General features: G+C 46.7%; 1 protein-coding gene across 4 annotated transcripts in view; it reads left to right on the forward strand.

Moving 5' to 3' along the window:
• The window catches only part of NTRK3 (neurotrophic receptor tyrosine kinase 3), a 538,421-nt gene extending 520,558 nt beyond the window's left edge, over positions 1-17,863 (forward strand). For all 4 annotated transcript variants that reach the window (XM_087856654.1, XM_045813101.2, XM_087856653.1 and 1 more), the window contains one exon: positions 1,489-17,863. In XM_087856654.1, the coding sequence (XP_087712780.1) occupies positions 1,489-1,674 (186 nt within the window). In that variant the 3' untranslated portion in view covers positions 1,675-17,863. The remainder of the gene's footprint in view (positions 1-1,488) is intronic.
• The last annotated feature ends 4,353 nt before the right edge of the window (positions 17,864-22,216 follow it).

Raw genomic sequence — 22,216 nt, forward strand, 5'->3', positions numbered from 1 at the left:
GATCATGGGTTTCTTTATGGAGGTTGACAACCCAGCGAGCCTCACACCGGATGAGACACTAGCGAGTGCTTTTGATCGTGGCATTAGCAGCTGCCGCAGTTTGAGCCGGGTCCCTTTCTGTGGAGGTGAAGGTAATGGGGTGTGGAAACAGGGCTCTAATAACAACAGAGAATATGAGCAGCTGGAGACCGATCGGGCTGGCACAGAAACGAGCCTCGTGGGCTGGTGCCGACCCTGGGGTGAACAGACCAAGAGAGTGCTGACACCTCGGGGGCTTGACAAGCTGTCCTAGGGTCAGAGTGACATGAGCCAACGCCCCAGACAGGGCGCTGTTGGGGACAGCATGGGGAGATAAAGGAGACAAAAGGCACTTCTCTTGGCCAACTAAACACAGACTGAGGGGGGCAAAGACCCTGGAGGCATTCAACTGGACATGAGTCCGTGTATTTTATCATTATGACTCACCTCCGAACGAGGAAGCTGGAGTTTGGGGGAAGCTGCCCAGGGTTTCATAATGATCGAGTTAGGGAGACATTAAAAACAAATCCAAGACGAGGAAAGTGAAAACCTGAAAAGTCACATGTTAGATGTCAGCAAAGAAGTGTCTTTGAGAAATTGGAAATGAACCGCAGATTACAGGCTTGGTCCTTACGTGGCCAGCTGGGGTTGGTCCAGCCATACATGATTTATTTTTCTTCTTAGGGCCTCCCCTGTGGTATGTCGGGCCATGCTTTATGCCCTTGGCTTCATATGGGCCTTACGACTACACAGGAGGTAGTCCGGGCACACATGGAATCCCTATCTTTCAAATGAGGCTGCTGAGGCCCTCTTATGTTCACTGACCTGTGCTGGCCGCCCAGCTGGGCGGTGGTGAATCGAGCAGTAGTCCTGATGTGAAGACTTTAACAGAGGCCAAATACGGGGTTCGTGCAAAGAGCGGGGGAGGAGGGGCCTCGCCGAGAAAAGGAACCGCATGGCAGCTTAGGGGGAAGCCTGGTGCTATGCACAGAGGCTGAGAGTGGGAAGGGAGATGGCCAGGAGGTGGGAGCTAAGGGGAGGGAGGAATGGAGGGGCCGGATGGTGCAGAGTTCCTGCAAGGGGGTCTCAAAGTCACCCAGGCTCATAAGAGGAGGAGGGACAGGTCAGATGCCAATCCCCACTGCCAAGTGGCAATGAATGCTGTGCGGCATCCAGATGGGATTCGGACTAGGAAGGAGGAGTCAAGTACAGAGTAGAGTGCGTGACGAGTCTGTGAAGGCCTGGCCCGAGAGGTGGGGCACAAAGGGCAATGGTGGGCACGGCCAACTGGAAGCCTGCCCAGGACGGATGAGAGACCAATGCTGTCTCCGACCAGGCTTCCGCCTGTGCAGGCGGGCACCCCCACTCTGTATCAAAGCTCCTCCAAGATGTCGTCCCCCTGCCGCTGGGTGGGAGCCCCGGGACCGGGGGCTTTGGATGTTCATGTCCTGGTTCTCCTCATTTTTTCAGGTCATCGAGTGCATCACCCAAGGTCGTGTGCTGGAGCGGCCCCGGGTCTGCCCCAAAGAGGTGTACGACGTCATGCTGGGGTGCTGGCAGAGGGAGCCCCAGCAGCGGCTGAACATCAAGGAGATCTACAAAGTCCTCCACGCTTTGGGGAAAGCCGCGCCCATCTACCTGGACATCCTCGGCTAGCGGCGGCTCGTGGTCACGGACGCGCACCCTGTGGCCTCCCTCTCCTGGCCTCACATCGCCCCTCGTCCACCTCACACTCCTTTCTTCCATCCTGACCGAAGTGAACATCTTCATATAAACTCAAGTGCCTGCTACACATACAACACTGAAAAAGTGAAAGAAAAAACCCTGTAAGGCAGTTTGGCGAATATATATATATATATATTTATATATCTAACTATCTATCCATCTATATCCACAGAGAGATACCTTCTCTAATACAGAGAGAAACTGCTGATACAGAAACCATAAGACTGTAACAACAACTCAGAAAATCTTAAATCTTATGAACACAAATGGAAGTTCCCTTTGACTGAAGCTGGGCCCCGTGGTTCTCCGGCTCCGGCTTTTCGGGACTGAAGACCTTGATGACGCAGAGACAGTCTTCACGCTGGGACCGGAGGAGCTGGGGCGGAGTGCAAATCACGGTGTGCAGGTGATGACCCGCACAGGTGCGCTACCCCTCCCCCGCCCCCGAGGGCTGCACAGGTGCATGGGCTCACCTCGTCCACTGCGCTCGGGATGCAGCAGGAAGCAACACGGGCCCGGGGGGGCCTCTGGAACGCCTCACGTCTCCCCTAACCATTGCTCCATGCCTTCCGCCTTTCCTCCGCTTCAAGACAATTCTCCAATTTGTCCATTCTAGAAAGTAGAGTCCTGATGCTTTTGGAAGTCAATGAGGGCGTCTACCACTGAACACTGGACAACCAACGAGACCCCAAACCATGGTGACAATGGACCACATCCGTCTTGGGTGCAGACCACGCTCAAGTTCCTTCCTCAGCTGGAAAAAGGTGTGTCATTTATTCTCTGAATTTCAAGAGCTGGACATTTTGGACTTAACCACAGAAGAAAAAGCTGAAATTTGAACCCTCCCTGTCAAGGCACTGCCTCCCATCTATTCCTCACTGGAAAGACTCCTTGGCCCCACCTCCCACATTCAGGCCTTTGGGAAGTTTGGGGGCGTAGGGAACCCCCCCCCCATGTTGCCTGTGAATGTGGACACAGCAGGGTTCCAATAGCAGGAGACTTCGTTCCTCGTAGGTCATCATAAAATGTGCCCCTCCGTGTCGTCTGTCTCGTCCTGCCTGCCCTAGATCGTCAGCCCCCACTTCCTGGGCCTCTCGCACGTCCCAGGGAAACCTCACTGCCAGGGAAGGAAGCCAGGACTAGTGACAGCGTGGGGCAGTGCTTGTTCCCGAGAGCGCAGCCGTGGACTGGGCAGGAGCTGGCAGCGGAGACTCTCTTTGGCACCTGCACCAGCCCCTTGGCATTCTCCTCACGTTTCCGGCCCCTGGAAGGATTGAAGCATCTGCCTTTGAGCTTGCTGTGAACACTCAGGGGCTGAAAAATCGCTTTTGTGGCCTGGGGCTGGGGGAAGGGCCGAGGCTTCTCCGGGAGGCGTCCACTGCGCGGCCACGGCCTCAGGCTTGGCATCTTAATGAGGACGGAGCCTGACCGGGGAGAGAGAATGAGGCTTCTGGGCTGGGGTCCTGGCCGCGGCTGTCGAGGGCTGTAACAGCGGCAGATCGCGGGCCTCCCGGACACATGACAACGAAATGCCACTGGAAGGCAACGGCCGGGCCCCACGGAGCCCTCCTGCTGGAGAGAGGACAGGCCCCTCTCAGCACACGGGCCCTCCACCTCCCCCCAAGCACAGAGCTACCTAACAGACTGGTCTCCCCCGCCACCCCCGGGAGCCTCAGGGGGGCTTCGGACCTGCCTGCGCCCCGCCCTGGCAGCGTGAGGGGCTGTGGCAGCTTCGGCGGCCTGGTCAGCTGCAGCGCGGCCGCCCCTGTGGGGTTCAGGACTAAATCCTGTGTTTGTGGTTTTGCTTCCTTTTTTTTAGACCAACAAATGTTTTTATTCAAATAGAAAAGAGCTGTGTTGGGACTGCCGGCCTCGGTTGGGAGTCGGGGATCAGTGAGGCCGCTGGGCTGGGCTGGGAGGGGAGCCGGAGTTTGGTGTGGGTTTGGCCCTGAGCTGGCCTCCTAACCCTGAGGACTTTCGAGGAGAGCTCGGTGGATTGACCACGTCAGAGGAACCCTTTGCTGTCCTATGGCCGTTCTCCCTCCTGTCTTTCTGCCTGGAGGCCCTGGGTCTCTTCCCGGGCTGTTAGTGCAGGACGAGCTAGGAATGCGATCTAGTGTTGAGCAGGGTAACTGAGGGAAAGCCGTTCGTGCAGGAAGGGCCTCGATGGGGAAGGGTCTTCTGGTTCGATGTGAGGCTCCAAGGCTCCTGTTGCTGCCCAAGCAGACTCCAGAGAGTCTCCCCAACACAGACCCTGTGTGGCTTCCATCTCACGAGCTGTGTTTCTAGAACCTCATGGTCACTGATAGGCTGGGAAGAGGGGGGCATGGAAAGGGGCTGGAAGCCGAGGGGCAGCTGGGAATGAGAAACAGGTTAGGCTTTCAGTGCAGGGCGCTAAGGCATCCCGGCCTAAGGTGGCGGTGGGGGAGCTCGTTCCTTCGGGAGTAAGGAGCCGTGAAGGAGACCGAAGTCAGATTGCACAGGCCCTCGTGCTGGCCGTGGGGATGGGTCTTGGTCACGTCCACCGTAAACAGCTCCCTTTCCGAAGAGTAGAGGAACGAAGGGCGGCCAAGCAAGGAGCAGTAGAGAGGGAGGCCCGGTTTTCTTCCTCCCGGGCTGTGCTCTCTGTGAGGAGTCTACGTGTGGACTTTATGTCAAGGCGGGTAAAAAAAGTAAAAAGGTTTTTGGAGGGTGAGGGAGGGAGAGAGTAGGATGCTGTGGGTGCTGAAGGAGCCCCCCAGGGCCCTGGGGGCAAGCAGAGGACGGTATTCCTCCTGTGGTGGAAAGTGCTACTGGGACTTCCTCTCCTGTGTCCCCGTCTCCTGTCTGTGAAACGGCAAGTTCCTGCTTGTCTCTGGCCTCTTCAGAGTCTGACATGTTTCGATTCTCCCAGCGCAGACTCACTGTGCTGTGTGGTTCTCAGTAGTGCCCTGGAAGGCCGGGGGGGCCCTCCTCGGGGCAGCTGCCCCTGGGGGCTCGTGGGCCTGCACACGCCTGGGTCCCATGAGACACTCCTCTCCTTCTTGGCACCTCTGTCACAATGAGAAGTGTCTGAAGTGACTTTCGGCCCACAGGGCACACTCGGTCTTGTTCCCCATCCCCAGCCTCTTTGCACACCCAGAAAGTGCTGGCCAAGGCCTATTTATCTATTTCTTTTCAAAGAGTTTAATGTGGTTAAATGAGTCTTAAAATGACATCCCATCAGCCAGTGTGGCCACCCCAGTCCACCCCCTTCTCCCCTCTGCCCACCAAAATTCAGTTTAAAAACACACTAGAGCGGCTCTCAGGGTGTGGCTGGATGCAGACCCCACCGTGAACTTTGCTGGAAGCTCCAGGTCACCCAGGCTGACCTCCTGGCCATGTCATCCTCACCTGATCCCCTCCTGGACTGAGCGACAGTGGCCTGCAAGGAGGCCCCTTGGAGTAGGCAGGCATGGCCAAGGGTCTTCCCTGTTCTTGACCTTGGGCGTGAACCAGATGCTGCCCTCTCATTATATCCCTGGCCCCTAAATGGGTCTGGAGACTCACTAAGCCTTCTCTTGCTAACAGACGAGGGACCAGTGTTCCTTCACTCAGCAGATCATGCACAGATCGTCCCTGGAGGGAGGCTTCCCACTGGAGCCAAGGGAGGCTTGCGCCTCCTGGCTGCAGGCTGAACCTTACCATTCTTCTCTAGCGATGCTTACTTTGTGGAATATACTAGTGCAAATATTTTTGGTGCTAAATACTACTGAAATCAACACCAACAGGAGAGCTGACAGCCAGCTTCTGGGGTTGCATGGGACTCCACTCAAAAGCAGAAGGGAGTCAGTCATGCCGGGACATGCCTGGGAGCTTGGGTGGGAGCGTGCAGTGGTGTGGAAAGACTGTTGGGCTTTGCCTTTGGTTACCCAGGTGACCTTGGCCAGGTCCCCTAGTCTCTCGGAGTATCAGATTTCTCATCTGAGACATTTAAGAGGTTAGAATAGATATCCTTAGGGTCCCTCTCAGTTAAAAAAAAAAAAAAAAGTCTGTTCTGGTCCCACCTGTTTTGTTTTGTTTAGTTTACTTGCTTATTAGAAATAAGAGAGAAAATGAAAGGCAGGTCAAGAAAGGGAGGAGGGAAAGTTACCGAGGGCAAGAAATTGATTATAGAAGGCAAGCAGGGAAGACTCGGTGACCGTTAGGTTGGAGGGATGTTGGAGGGGGAGCCAGGAGACCAGCTCTCCGGCCACGGCCCGATCCCCAAGGGTGACTTCCACAGGCTCTCCTGCTCAGCTTGCTAGCTTCTCCATTCCACACTGACATGCTCTAAGCTGGCAGCAATGATCCCAAGACAGGGAGACAGGCCTGCCCCCCTCTTGTGCAGGCCACTGGCAGTATGATCTCAAAAACTGACTGATGTGTATCCTCACATGCTATTTCAAGGGGGTAGGAAGTTGGAAAGAGGGCAGCATTTTAAGTTGTGGACTCTTCACCGAAGTCCGTTTCCCTTCAGGAATGCCGAATGGCATCCTTGCTCCTCTTCGCCGAACCAAACAGCAGCAGTATCCTCTCATTGGAAGTGTGGTTATCGCAGAAGGCAGTCTTGGGCTTTGGGATGTCCCCTGTGCTTTGCTTACAGTCTGGAGCAAAGAAACATCTATAATTCTTGGTTGAATGAGCCCCTGTGCCCATGGTCTAGAGGACTGCCCTCTCATGCCCCTGGGATGGCTATTGTCAGGTCTGGCAGAGCCAACCAGCTAGAATACTCGATGGCATTTGCCTTAGTGCAAGAAATGGCACCTGCAGCCCAGGGCTTGGTGCTGTGGCCACATTGTTTTTGGTCCCTGGTGTGCCAGACTTTTCTTCGATACCAAATAAAATGTTTTGGCCAACACTTACTAGGTTTTAAAGGGAAATCCCAAGTATTTGTATCATTTTTAAGATATCAATATAGACTCCAGAAAATGCTTTGGGATTGCTGAACAGCGCTGGTGACATCATCCGAGGGGAAATGTAGGCCCCCATATTGTATGCTTGTATCTATATCTTTAATTGGACTGGCTTCAGTGAAAGTCTGCTTGGAGTCAACAAATGGATTCCATCCACGCATGGTCTCTTTGAGCCTTACATTCCTCGGGGATGAGCTATCCAGAGATGGCCTAGCCTAAGAGAGCCCGTCAGAGGGATGCTGTTGGGAAATCTGTCATCTTGTAAAATTTGATCATTGGGTGCTCCCTGAATTGAATTATGCTGGTGACAACATTCTGGGTATCTGAAAATCTCTCCTCCTGGCAGTCTGATAGATGACCATGCAGGAATGATTTCTACCACATCCTGTTTGGGGGTCAGCATCGAATTCACCTGGACTGCAGGTACCACCACCCCCTAGGACGGATGGGACAGGGAGAATGTGAGATGTTGATAATACTCTTTTGGAAAGGTGACTGTGGGGGATGTGGTGAACACTTGTGTCACTAGTTTGGGTGTTAGGCCTTCTGCTGTGAGCATAGGCCATTCCACCCTGAGGATCTGAATCTTGGCTTTTTATAGAGTCTCTGTTTCCTTGGTGTAATCTTCTCAAGCATAGTTTCCTTGATTGCCCTCCAGAACTCTATACTTTGCAACAAGAGATGTCTCTGGCCCAAGACTTGGCATGCTAACATAGATACTTTCCGATTTCACAAGGAGATCCGTGGAGATTGAGGGCCCCCTCAAAATACTTGGAATTCTTGATCAGAGTAATAAAATTCAGGTTCCCCTTCTTCTTTAGCTAACTAAGTTTCAAATTGAAAATAAGGTCTGGGTTGATATTTGCAGTAGGGTTGATGTCTTAACCCAGTGTGTTGAGCTATTTCCCATCATACAGAGGCAGGACAGTAAGCTCTGTTAATTTTTTCTAATTACCAAGGTAATCATCACTTTGTGTGCAGTGCCATGGCCCAAACTTCCAAGAGATACTCATGGCCAACAAAACTAGAGTTTTCTAGATGGAACAAGGTAATGCAGATGAGGAAAGTCCTATTGGGCATCTATTTCTAGAAGTGCCTTGGCACTCAGGGGTCTTGCTTTTCGGTTTGACATATTTTGAGAAGAGTTGGTTTCTTCTCACTTAGACAATGACCAATTAGACATCCTTCCCCACAGTCCGAAGGCAGACCGAGAGCCCAGACGTCAGATTCTCTGACATTGTTTTGGATGCATTTTCCAAAAAGCCCAATGAGAAATGGCAGTACTCAAGTCTAGGTCTGGTAGTTATTCCTTCATTTAAGAAGAGTGTGTGCGCAAATGAATAGCTCCCTTCAGTGTTGTGTTTCTTTCTCGGAGAACTCTCCATGCTCTGTCTCCACTTAACAGCTATGTGACATTCAGCCGATGCCTCTGAGCCCACCTCGGAGTGAATAAATAAACCTGGTCCAGGTGGTTTGATTTCTGCTTTCTGCAGAAGAGAAGTAAATCTCAGTCAAGAAGACTTTCTTTCGTTTTTATGCTTTTTACGTTTTCTTTCTTTTTTTCCCTTTTGGCTCTATCTCTTGCTTCCGTGGGACTGACAATCCAGCTTCTCAAACTCCATGAAAGTCTTAATGTGAGGTGAATTCCAGGACCACAAACAGTTAGGACTTCAAACAGTGAGAAAATTGGCGCTGAATGATTCGGCACACAAAGCAGAAAACCTTCATTTCCTGCAGGCAGGATGGAATTGACTGTTATATTAAGACTTGTGAAGGAGCCCTGCCCCGGAGTAATTTTGGTGCTGTCAGACAACGTTGACGTCTAGATTAACCTCTGTGCAGTGAAGTTTACTGCAAAGCTCATTGAGATGCAAGTGGTATATCTCTGCAAATCCTATCTGGAACTCTCGGTGGCCTACCCTCAGCAAACACCCATCCCTTCCTCACCTACTGCTCACTCCATCCATGACCTCTTAGCCTCCAGGAGCCGAGAAGCCAGGACTGGGATCTGACGCCAGGAGAGGGAGTTTCGACCTTTCTCTAACCACAGTGCTGAGCCAGGCTTTCTGCTCAGTGGAAGTGACAGTGGTTGTCACTGTCTTGGTTTTCCCTGCAGGGACTGCACATCAAGGCATGAAAGCCACTCTGCTGATGACAAACAGCTTTGCAGCATATCTCGATGCTGCACAAAGTGAAATGGTTTAGAAAGAATTAGTGCGTCCTGCATCGGCGAGCCCTGCTCTGCCCCCATCCCTCCTCTAGTCCAGCAAGTCTAGGAGTGGGTGCAACAGATCAGGACTGCAGCCAGGCGGCCGGGGTGGTGGTGGTGGTGGTGGGTTCGGAGGGACAAAGGGCTTGCCCTGGGTCTGTCCAGGTGTTTCCCATGTTCCTTATGAGAGAGGCAGTCCCAGCTCCTCCTCCTGGTTGGGACAGAGTGTGTACCTGTCATCTAAGCCCCGGCTTGGCAGCTCTGTCCTTATGGGGTGGTGGGCTCTGGCATGACCCAAATCCTTCAGCCAGCGGAAACCTCAAAGCTGAAATTACAAGTTCTCTGCAATTGAAGGCTATTAATTACATCAAAAGTCTTAAGAAAAGGCCACTTGCTTAACTTCAGACTCCTCCACCTTCAGACTCCTTAGAGCGGCTCCATATCATCACAGGTGTCTTGGGGAACTTACCTGGGGATTTGAGAATACCGCCAAGTCCAGAGACCATATTCCTCTGGGGTTTTGCTGATTCCGATTCTCTCTGAAATTGTTTTTCCTACTTTGCCTCTTGCCTTGAATATGAGTAAGCATCTCCTTGTATGTTCTTAGGTATTTCTTTAGGAGAAATGAAAGCTTCCAGCTCAAGGACATTGTGGTTATTGACTGGGGAAAATAGATTTCTGGGCCAAGTAATGTCACAATCATATAGAGGCAAAGCTGATGACTTTATTTAAAAGCAATTATAAGTGTTGTGTTTTGTTCTAATGCTCAAGCTTACATAGCACAGACTACATTCATCTTTCATTTTCATTACTTACGATACTTGTATACACGCGCACATAAGCACCCCCCCATAAATGCATCTATACTCCTCTTGCTCCAATACAATCCAACAAGCCGATGTGGCCTCTATGTTTCTTGCACTGAGCCCTGTGCGTCTGTGCATGCAAATACGTGTGCTCCTGGCATGTGGCTTCTTAAACTTATCTATAGCTCATCTCTCTCTTTTTTTTTTTTTAATATCACACAGCCTTTGACTTTCTCCACTACGAATCAATTACGGAGTAGTTAGGGTTTTTTCAAAAGAGACTAAATTCTAAGTTTTCAGAACCTTCATATTTAAAGGCTGGACTAGCTTTCTCAGAGAAACACAAAACCAAACCAAACCTTGGTGCGAAGCTTATTCAATTAATTTTGGGGGATGGGGTGGGGAAGCACTGAATTTTGGCTTGAAGAATACATGCTAGGTGCAGATACCAATGTGAATGAGTTCTAGCAGATTCCCGAAGCTAGCGTGGAGCTGAAGCAATTAGGTAGAAAGCTCAAACATTCAGATTGAATCAGAACTTGATGGGAAAGAGTCCGATTTTCCCTGGGAAGGTTAGATGTCCCGCAGGACATGGAAGGCATCCCAGGTCGGAAGGGAGCAGGCTGGCCTGGGTGTCACTTGGTGGGTGGCTGTGCACCAGTCACCTCGATGATCCGGCCCAAGGTGGAAGTGTCCTTAGTATAAGGGGGCAGCTGGCCGCTGGTTGCAGACCAGCCCCTTCTCTGGTTCCAGTGATGGGGCAAGCCAATCTACTTCACCCGCAGCCCTGATCAGCCGTCATTAAATCATACCTTCTCAAGTCTCCTCTAGAACAATTGTGCATACCTCCCACCCTACAGAGTCACCCCCCTTTCCACTTTGCAGTCAGTTCACCTCTTGCACCTGCCGTGAAAAGCCGTCCAAGCTCTGAACTCCTCTGGTCCTTCCTCTGTCTTGAACTGACTCCACCCCTGAAAGGCCGGCTTTTATCTCTGAAAAGTTCGGGGAGCCCTCTGGGCCCATGTCCCTCTTCCCTAGCCTGAGCCAGTCCCACTTGTGATGGAGCCTAGGTTTCTGGAGAAGAAAACAGTGTGCTCTCGCAGCCATCCGTCAGTCTCTTTCCAGCTCCGCAGACCAAGTGATTAGCTCCTCATTAGCACCTCATCAGTTTGCTGTTGCACAAGAGACTTTGGGACAAGCCTATTACAATGCCGAAGCCTGTCTTTTTGAAGTCATCCCTTCCTTCCGGCTGGATTGGGAAAGGAGAGCTTGCTACAAATAGCTTTTCCTTCAAATTTCTCTGGCTCTTTTTTTTTTTTCCTGGCTGTTAAATACACTGATAAATGGTAAACCATGGTTTTCATTTTTGTTTTCCAGGCCCCGACCGGTGTGAGTTCTCTGCCCTACCAAAGAGGAGTGCGTGTCGGCAAAGTGTTTATTTCTTTAGTGGAGTGGCTGTAATATTGACACAAAGATTTGCAGCATCTAAATCTTGAGGGGGATAAGAGGCTTTTTCTCTCAAATGAGATCTTTACTGTGATAGCACAAGAAAGGTTTATACCGTAAGAACAGAAATGAACCTGAGAACACGCTCCCTTCTTTCGGGAACAATGAGGTAGAAGAACTCACCGGAGACATCACCGGGACACTGACCCTCTAGTCCACAGCTCATTATGTTTCAATAGATGCTTCGACTCTGTCCTTGACATGGCTCTGAAAACACAATAATGAACTATGATCGACTATCCACATTTACTATTATAAACAAATTCATCATGTCTAACCCAACCCCTATTTTTAAAAAATATCATTTTTTTTCCATTGCTCTGGGGATGGTTCAATATTGTTTTGTTTTCTGGGCCCCTCTTAATATTGCCAATGCAATTTCTAATTTTTTTCACTTTCATTTCTTTAGGAAAGACATGGGGTCTATTTTAAATACTGTCTATGATGAGATGGCAAGTGAGGTGGAGGGAGATGATGGGCGCAGGAGACAGTGGACCTCTGAGCTCTACTTCCTGCTGAAATGCATGATCCCTTCTGTGCCTCAGTTTCTTAATCAACAAAAAAAGGCTGCTAACAACCCCCTTCCTGTCACAGAGGGTTCTAATGAGCACCCAATGAGGTCATAGCTGTCAGAGTGCTCTGTGAGGGCCACGGGACCCCTGGAATAAGGAAAGCCCGCTCTCGGGCACTGAGTGTTGCAAATAGGTTTGGTGGTGCTGAGCTGTGAGTGGCTCTGGAATGTGTCTTGTTTTGAGGTGCACAAGCAGCTTTTCCTTCGAATTTCTTAAATCCCTCCTGCAGTCTCGTTTCTAGATTATAGCCCTGGCGTGTTCCTCTTTGAATGACCATTGAGCATCGAGAGATGGGGAAGACCTTTACAAAAATACAAGCAGAAAGAAGTTGCTTTACCCATTTGGCTTTGTCATGGAAGAGGGGTCGTTGGTAGGTTTTGTTTTCAGGCCTGGAACCCTGAACATTTTATAGCAAAATGGCATCTCCCGCTGCATTTAACTCCGTATCATCCATTGTTGATTTTGTGAGATTCTGTAGATTTAAATGTAATGTTTTTTAACTGAAGACTATATGAAGCTTCCTTTATAAATTGGGTGGTAAAACTAATCTTACAGGAAGCACCCGAAGTGATAATGATCCTGAAGCAGTATTACGTTCATTCTGGGGCCAGCGTTTTATACATGGGGAAATAACCTTAAGATGGAATGAGCTGCTTGAGTGAAGACCAAATGCTAAACCACACTTCTGATAGCCTTGAGCACCAACAAATAGGTGTGAGTGGGATTCCCACTGAGAAATGCATCTGATTGAAAATGAGCCTCCTCCCTCCCAACAATAAATCCCGAGGCCAGATTGCCAAGGTTACAGCAGTGAAGTCATTTACAGCCCCTAAAAAATCCCAGGTGTTTGTAACATCAGCCACTATTTTAAGTACCTTGCGATGGTGACTACTTGGCAAGTTAAATCTTTAGAGTGTGATTTCCTCTCCAAGCCACAACCAGGTGTGATGTCACCGACTAAGAGCGGTGCATGATTTAGGGGAAAAAAAAAATGCTTTGCTCACTCGAGAGAGGAATCAGAATAGAGCCGAGTACCTGAAATCCTAACAAATCCACAAATACTTTGCTCAAGTTCAGGCTTCTCTTTTCTCTTTTTACCCTGGGCTCAATTTTTGTTTGTTTTATATAGAAAAGCCACATCTCCATGCTGGAACTCTGTCCGGATGATTTCCCCCCTGTAGCTGTCCAGCAGACAGAGAGCATTTCAGCTTTCTTTGAAATGAGAGTCCAAATTGGGTTATGACTAGGATTTTAAATTATGGTGTGAAATTGGAGAAGGCAAGTTGGTTCAGGGGCAGTGTTCCATAATTCATTCTGATAATCCCGAAGAGATGACCTCCTTCACAGTACTGTGAGGGTCTGCCTTGAACAGGCCATTTCAGTGTGTAACTTCCTAGTGACAAGGCTGATTACCTAAGGATTTCAGAGGTATTGTTTGAGAAATAACTCACTGGATATGAAAAATTTGATCTAATATGTTAACAGAACAAGAAGAACTGATTTCAATTTTTTTTTTTTTTTACTTTCCTTTCTCTGAGAATTTAGCCTTTCTTGGGGGCCATTGGGATATTTCCTTTTCAAGGCTAGAGAAGATTGATTATAGTTCATGTCTGAAAGCAAAGGTTCCCTCAAGCCCAGTGGAGTTGGAAGCAACCAAAAATGACTCATGTTAATTTTCTTTGGCCCCACAGAATCAAAGATCCTTCTTGTTTATGTGTGTGGGGCCATAGCGGGTGAGCTCAAGGGCATTGTCAAAAAACAATGAAAAGAAAGCAAGTTGGGACAAGAAAACTCTCACTTTGAATGTGAGAAAAATAGCAATCCTGCTTTCTCTGGCAAAAATTTGTGTACTGTTAAGGGAAGAATCATGTTCTTTCTCAAGTAGGTTTTACTTCCTGAGATCATGTGTGTGTGTGTGTGTGTGTGTGTGTGTGTTTTGGCTGAAAGGGGGGTGGGGCCAGTTAGGAAGTAGTTATGATTATGAGTTTAGACCTTCTCTTGAGGATAGTAAATGCTCTGCTCAGTTTCTCAGAATGTGACACTAAAATTAAGGGTGGAGAGGAATTCAGGGACCCATGTTCCAGTATGTGGTAAAGTTTTACCCAAATATTTCCTTCAGGAACTTTTAATCACAGCAAGCCAAATCAATCCCATGTCTATAATTAGTATCAGGAAAAAGAAGTCAGTAGGCAATTTCTGCAGCCCCTCATGCTGCATCCATTTGTAGGCTTCTTTTCCAAGAGCTGGGGTCCTTGAATCACATGGGGGAATATGCTAGTAGGGACTGAATGGGAAGGTAATTTGGATGAGCTTCCCCACCAGTATTATGGCAATGCATTAACTCTGTCCTGCAGGAAAACAATGGTCACTTCAGGGCTACTTTCATTTAAAATGGCATAAAAAGAGACACTGGAAACATGTTTGGGGACCTGCCACTTAAATTCAGCCTCTGCTGAAAGAGTTTTCACTTTGATGAAGGCACAGTTTCTGGCCTGCCAGTGATTCCTGGGTATCTGTTTTCAGCACCAGGGACAGCAAACACTTCCTTCAATTGAACCCACGCCTTCTCTCCTGATTGGCCTTCCAGTCAAGGAAGGGTAGGTTTTCCCTTTACTTCTTATCCATTGGGGCCTCAACCTGCAAGACTTTATTAAGTTCCAGTGCTTACATCTTTTATTTAGTTTTGAACCTAGTGGTGTAGCTGTTTCTGTCACATTCTTGACTTGCTAACAAATGATGGGGGTTGGACTAACACAGCCAGGTCTCCTGGTTCAGAGGAGTGGAAAGAAAGACACTTAGATGTGAATGGAGGGCACACTTTGGCAGAGGAAGCCCCTGCAGAAAATCTTCATATGGCACCGCTGACTTGTAAACTCCCACATGGGGGACTTATTATTGGCAATTCCTTCCTTTTAAAAAATGTCTGTGCAGTTCCCATGCTGTACGAGTCTACGTTTCATTCTGTGTGTATTGTAGGCAATATTTCACAGGTGTTGAACAGAAGCTATGAGCTTTGGGGACAGAAAAGGGGGCAGGGATGCTGTTGGTAGGCATTTTGGAGACTCAGGGTGGGGCATGCTTTGAATGCCAGCAGCCGCCCTTCAATCCTGAGTCCTGTTCAGCAGCTAACTTTGCCTTTAACACTGCAAATGGCTCCTTAAAGCCTTCATCAAGCCAGACTGAAGGGGTGCCCTGGGAAAATGAGCATAACAGAAGCAAATGTTTTCACTTTGTCTTGTGATTGGCCAGCTGTCATTTAGCACAATAGTGCATAGATGCTGTCTTAGAGGTAGCATTGTCTTCTCTTAACTAATCAGCTGTGTCCTCCTCACTTTTGTCAGGATGGCCCCAGGGCTGGGAAAGCAAGACAGTCACTGCAGATTTCATCTTAAATACTGTCTTCTATTTCACAGATGTTAAATAAATTCCATTTCAATTGCCTCTGGACCATCTAAGGCTCTGAACACTCCCCCATACCCTCTCTTCTACTTCCCTCCCACCTTCAGTGTTGCTTATCATAATTCATAACATTTAGTGGTCTAGGACCATAAGAGATTCTTTTTAGGGTAAATCAAGTTGTAGCAGCAGGCTAGAGCCAGATGTCACAGGAACAAGGTCAATGAAACTGTGATTTTTTAACCTTGCAGTGGGTCTGAGGAGAGGCCATCATTCCCCTCCGTGACTTGTCCTCTTGAGGGTGTCCCATTTCAGTACTCACACTTGCCATGCAAAAAAGGCATGAGTTCCTCTAGATTATTTGTGTGACAACTAGGGAAGAGCAGGGTCAAACATTGTCTGTTCGAGTCCTTTAGGATGGAGGAACTTTGTTTTATATTGAAATCAAAGAACAATCTTTGTTTAGAAAGAATGTGTAAATGAAAGACCAACAGCTACTGGAAAGCTTGATAAGAGAAATTTTCTTTCCTTAGAACAGAGAGGAAAGAGTTGCAGATTGACTGGTGGGAAACAGATGAATGGCTGGCCAGGGAGAAATGTGGTCTGAGACTGGAGATACAGAAGCAGACAACTTTAGATGTAGAGGTGATGCCAATGAAAGCCTCAGGAGGGAACAGACCAGAGAATAAAATTGTATGGAGGTTCTCAGTACTTTTTCTGGAAAATTCCTACAACATTCACGGGCACTTCTAGCCCTCTGCCTACTTAGAGGTGAGCTCAGTGCTACTTCTGGGTTCTTAAGGCAAATGCCCTACAAACACCAAAGTCTTGTATTTTCCACTGTCAGTCAACACTGGCTGTCTTGAGTGGGATTATTTCCCCCTTCCCTATGTGAAAGGGACTTGTTTTCAGGAGAAGTGTCCTTTAAATATCCAGCTAAAACTGGAGGTAATTTTTTGCATGAATGGCTTTTTACAGCTAGGTCTAAAGCAGAACAAAACTTGTATTAAACTAAGTGCTACTTTACATATCTTATTTCAAGGGAAATGAAGGATTTATTGCCGTGTAAATGATGTACACTGATTTGTTTCCTACTGGACATTACATGTCCCTTTATCTTTAGGCTGATGTTGTGCAGCAAACTTTCAATATCTGGAAAATCAGCTGGTACCAACTTCAGTGCACTAGTAGGATGTTATATTCTCAGAGAAGAATTTTGCAAATGAAGTTTAGGTGCTGCTATAGCTGATTTTCACCCCTATCCCTAAGCTTTCTGTACTAAATATATGTAAAGTGATTATATCTTGTCTGATCCCATGTGTTTGTGTGTGTTTCCCAATGTTTATATAAATATATTGGCCATCGGAAGCATCACTTGGATAATGGCAACTGCTGAACAGTGGTGTACGTGGCATGTGGACACGTGGTACGTGCACACACTTGTTCTGAGGCCAAGCTAATCTTGTAGAGCATAAGGGGGAAAATGTGGCATGGCTTGGAAAATGTTCGACAGTGGCTATAGTACGTCCAAGCCACCATTCATGGTAGAGACCTTGACAGCGGCAGAGCTGAGGTGTGCTCCACTGGATTTTACATCCTTTATTTTAGTCTCAAAGGATTGTTCCTCAGTTCTGTTTAATGACTTAGAGATATTCCATCATGATCCTTGTTTATTTTTTCCCCAGGCCACTGGAAAGCGCTGATCATGTTGTTTCCCATCATCTGGATCCCAAAGTTGTTAACTTAAATGGGTGACTGAGGTTTTAGTAAACTGGGTTTTACTAATAGTAACCCCTTCTTTGAGGTACTATTTTTTCCATTCTTTTCCTTTATGACAAGTAAATCCATTGGCTATGCTAAGTTTATTTGCATCCTAGCAAGTCTTAGAGAATCAATTTAGTTAAAATGATTGTATTTGCCTTCAGAGAAGAGGCTCATGGTCTAAATATAATTCTTATGTAAAGATGTCTTTTATGCAAAAAATATGGATTCTAACTTGGTAAGATGGCCCCAGGGTAGGGGGGATGTGTTCTCAGTTGATATTAAGGGATGTGTCGAAAAGGCAAGTGCCCTCCCTTTCTCTATTTCCAACCCCACCCTACTTTCCTCCCCAACCTCAAAAGAAAACAGAAAATTATTTTTTTAAATTGTATTAATAATTTATGTTTAATACAAAAGGATGATTTAATGGTATCACCAAAGGTCATTTCTCCCATTGTGCATGTCCTTCACTCAGCCCCGTACCCATCACCCCATTCTTCACCCTCATGCTTCCATCCCAAGGCAAACGTGTCTTCATTGGAATCTATCAGTGTTGAAGTTAAATGTGGGGGCGGAGATTTAACACCATGACATTAATGAAAACCAACCATTCTTCACTTTCAAATGGCTAATTGCTACAAGAAGGCAAACTCTTTTCTTGGTTTTTGCTTAAAAACATTTTATACATATATATGTATATATGTGTGTGTATGTATGGACATATGTATGTATATGCACATGTACATGTATATATGTATATATCCATCTCCAATATAAATATATCATATGTGATAGTTGTAAATACTTCTTGGTCATACGTCTGTCTCCCTCACGGTATCATATCTTCAATGTTATGTTAACGACTCCATTTATTGATTGATGAAATCGTGTGTAGACCTGTATCCTCCTGACATAGTTTATGTAGGGTCTCTTCTCAAATAAAGTATAAAACATGAATGCCCTTGTTTAATCTGGATTCATTATTTAGTAGAGAAGTGTGTTGCCTTTAAAGGTAAATTGAAATTTGGAAAGTCCAAATGTGTGCAAAAATTGTAGGATCCAATACCATCTTAGGACCTGGGACCCTGGTTTGCTGAAAGTAAAAGTAGCTTGCACAAAGTTTAAGGGAGCCCCTAAGTTGAATACTGGATTGAGATGAGTGTTTCGAGAAAAACATACACACATTTAGGATTTGAGGCAGGGCCCAGCTCTATGTCACGGTGCTGTTCCTGTCACTCCAAATAGGCTATTATGCAACTTCGTAGTTACAATAATTCCAGTTACATTTTTAAGGTGGCATACAATGTGTTCTCTTGGATGTTCTTTTATCCCAAAGATTTTAGGATTCTTTGACCTAATTGAAAATTTATTTATTTGCTTTAGAGAGAGAGAGAGTGAGAGCACAAGCTCAAGTAGGGGGAGGGACAGTGGGAGAGAGAGAATCTAAAGCACACATCCCGCTGAATGTGGAACCCAATGCTGAGCTCGGTCCCAGGACGCTGAGACCATGGCCTGAGCCAAAATCAAGAGTCAGCTGCTTAACCGACTAAGCCACCCATGTGCCTGAAGACCTAATTACTTTAAAACTCCTTCTCTTTTTTCTTTTCTTTCCAATTTCCCTTCCTTTCTCCACATCTTTCTTTCTCCTTTCCTTCATATAATGTATTTCCTATAATGAAATTTCAAGACTTCTTTCCATTAATTTCTTTCAAAAGCACAGATGGGTTGTGGGAGAGAGGCAGAGAGGTTCATGTTGTAATTTCAATCGTGACAGGTCAACAGAGGTTTGGAAAGATTTAAGGCAGGGTTCCCCCACCTTGTCACTGTTGATGTTTTGGACCAAAGAATTCTCTGTTGGCTGACCTGTGCCTTGTAGGACATTTATCAGCATTTTTATTAGAAGCACTCCTCCTCTTATGTCCCCCTCTCAGGGTGTGTCAGCCAGAAATGTCTCCAAACATTGTCCAATGTCCCCCAGGGGGACAAAGTTGTTGTGGTTAAAAGCTACCAGTTAAAGGGTTTAGATCTTATCACACAATATCACATGGTATTAAAAGGAGAATTAAATTCAGGGAAATCGAGAACCCAGGTCATGTGCCAACCCTTTCTAGCCCAGCTGCTTGTCCATACCATGTGGTATCCTTGTCCAAATTTTCTCCAGGCATATCTCCCTTTAAAGCCCACTGCTAAGGATCAAGTTGCCACACCACATTTGGGTTTCCGAAGACAATAGAAATCTCTCCGTAATCTCCATGTATCAAACATGTCATCATCCCTAGAATATCTGCTCATACCAATTTTCAAAAAATGCATGATATGTATGGCTCTGAGTGGGAAGAAACCCAAGTGGCCTTTTTGAAGGTTATGACCCTTTGAAAGAAGCTGGCATACCTAAAGGACAGAAGCATTTGTCCTTCAATTGTCCCTTATCATAAACCACACTTCTCACCCAATCCTTGCCACATGGTCATTTACATTACAAGGTCATAATTAGGCCCCTTGTAGACCTGGAACAAAAATCCTTGGTATATACACTTTTCCTGATGAGGAAGTGGAACTTGGATTAAATTTTTCCAGACAAGGGCTAATGTTGTCTGTACGGCGATATGTGCATAGAATATACTTAATAGACATTTGTTGAGTTGAACTAAATTTCTCATTCTCCAAGGCCCAGATCATTTTTACAGTATTCAAAATATTACCACTATGCCTCGTGAACCTAACTCACAAAAACCATTCAGGAGCCAGAACTCTGAACAACCTGACAACACGGAAGTTGTAAGTAAATATCTCTCCTCCCCAGTCCGTGGCTAGTCTTGCATCCATGGCTTTCTACAGCAGCATCAATGTCAGCACTGGGCCACTGAAGGCAAGAGTAGATGCTTCTCAAAGTAGGATTTGGAATGCCCTCTAAAGTCTAGACCTGCTGGCTTGGCTTTTCCATTATTTAGGCCAGTGATGGCAATTGACAAAGTGCAGTAAGAGACAGCTGATCCTATCCCACATACCTGAAACCCTCTGCCCATCCTTATCCAGGGGATCCTTCCTGCTCCACACAAAGTCCAAAGGCATCTGCACTTGAGAGTGTCCTCACACTTTTATCACTCATTATTTGGCATTTAATTTGGAATGAAAATCCAAGGATTGGATAAGTTTATGGACTTCTGGTCCTGGAAGGTCCTTGATTGATAATCTCATTCAACTACCTGCCTGTAGCTAGGATTGTCGGGTAAACAAAAGCGAGAACAATCTCTCAAATAAAAGCCTCTTTCCATACTGGAGAATATGGCCAATACAGTTGCTTTATTAAGACATCATGCTTCTAAAAAATCATCACCCCAGGGGTGACACAAAGAAGCAATCACCTAACAAACTTCTGAAACAGCAACTGGCCATCCTTGAAACTAAGCCTGGAGGTTGCCTCTCATGGCATCGATGTCAGAAGTGCCAGGATTGCACTCATTAGACACAAGGTAGAGATGCAAATTTATCAAAGTTGGTGTCCTTGGTGAGGGGTTAATTCTTGGCATGGATTATGGACACATATAGGAGGAAGCTCCCAGGAATACTGCTTGAGCCTCTCAGAACACATTATCTTAATGTTTCAAGGCATGGTGGGGCCCCTTGGCCTAGGCCATACCCTATTCCTTCGTCCTATTGGGATGCTCAAGGTTACTTAGATATTAACCAGGGAGATGTTCTATTTTAGCCTCTCTTTTCTCTCCATCACCAAGGCTTGCAATGTTCTCAATTATTCAAATCGCCACTGCAGGGCTCAGCAGAGTGTCTAATTACTGCCCTGCTTGCCACTTGCTGATGAGTTGCAAGGGCCAGGGAATGACTTTAAAGCAGTGAAGTAGGGAGGAGCAGCTTCCTTGGAAAATTCTCTGGGAGTTTCAGACTTACTATGGAGAGCTGGATGGTATAGCCTGGGAGAATTTGCTGGATAAGGCCATCTTCTGACTATAGCTCATTGCCAGGTAGCCATACCTCAGGGGAAAGTGCAGTCCTTGGATTAAATTGACGAGTCTCTGAGTGTCTTAGTCATAGTCCTTTTCTCCTCAGACTTTTGAGAACATGCACACATCCCTTTAGTCACTCCAGCTTAAGTAGTCTTAGCTGACAAATGCTGCAATATAATGGAAAGAGGCCATGCAATAGGAAAGGTGCACAGACAGGTAATTGATACTTAGGTCAAAAGTCACTATTTGCCAAGCTTTAATTCTTTTGAGGGGGACAAATGTTAATATTTCTGTTGTATAGACGTGCTAATCAAGCCTCAGAGGTTAGATAACTGTCCAACCCTGCCCAGTTACTTGAGACAGAGGCAGAATTTGAACCTAGAACATGGGCTTAATGTATGCAGTCTTACCCACCACTATATGCTTCCTATCACATGGATAGAAGCTTTTGCCCAAGACCACAGTGGAGGGTTCTAAGCCAAGAAAACAGAAGAGAAGGGCAGTTAGAAAGACTCTTTTAGGATAATCATTCATTCATTTATTCATGTAATAAATTTAGGAGTGCTTTTATGTTAGATGTACTGCAATGTGCTAGAGCCTGGAGACCTTCCCTATACTCCTGATCCCAGAGTGAACAGAAGATGGTCTAGATTGTTGAAACCAAGTGCATAATAAGATACAGAGGGAAAACAAAGGAGGACAGAATTTTAGTTCATGACCAAGAGAAGAGTCTTTGACAAAAAGACTCGCATTGCTCCTCCTAGAAAAGTCAACTTCTCACTCTTTTTGCCCTTATGTTGTGTATGGTAAGGTCTAGGGCTTTGAGATACATCTAATCAGTATTCAGGGGGAGGCTTGACCTTCTCCTGGAGTTTACTCCAGGTGGGAAGCCAGAAACCTTCTCCCAAGACCTTTTGCATACATTGACCTAGAGAGCAGGGTGATGTCTCAATCATGGTCTGACACCAGGGACACACTGGCTCTGTTCATTTCCTGTCTCTATGAGATGCAACAAGCCACTGTCTCCTGCTACATAATAGAAAGCCCCACTGGCAAAGTTATGCACAATGGGGCTGATCATAAATGTGATTTGTGGAGTTAGTTCATTTACTGCCTCTGATGCTGACCCCAGCTGCCAGGAGTTTGACTGACAATTTCTGTTTATTTATTTCTCACCATATAATATCTGACTTCACATTATAAATTCTTCTGATTGGAATTTCATGGCATCTGCTCCAGTATTTATTGATGGTATGCTCATTGGGGACTCTGTTCTTTTTTGGGATGAGCTGGGCTCTGAGCCCCTGATTTTGTCTGTCAGAGTGAGGCTAGGGTCCTGACATCCCAA

Source organism: Ursus americanus, chromosome 28 (genome assembly GCF_024610735.1).
Source record: "Ursus americanus isolate L20-20 chromosome 28, mUrsAme1.1.p, whole genome shotgun sequence".
Taxonomy (NCBI): domain Eukaryota; kingdom Metazoa; phylum Chordata; class Mammalia; order Carnivora; family Ursidae; genus Ursus; species Ursus americanus.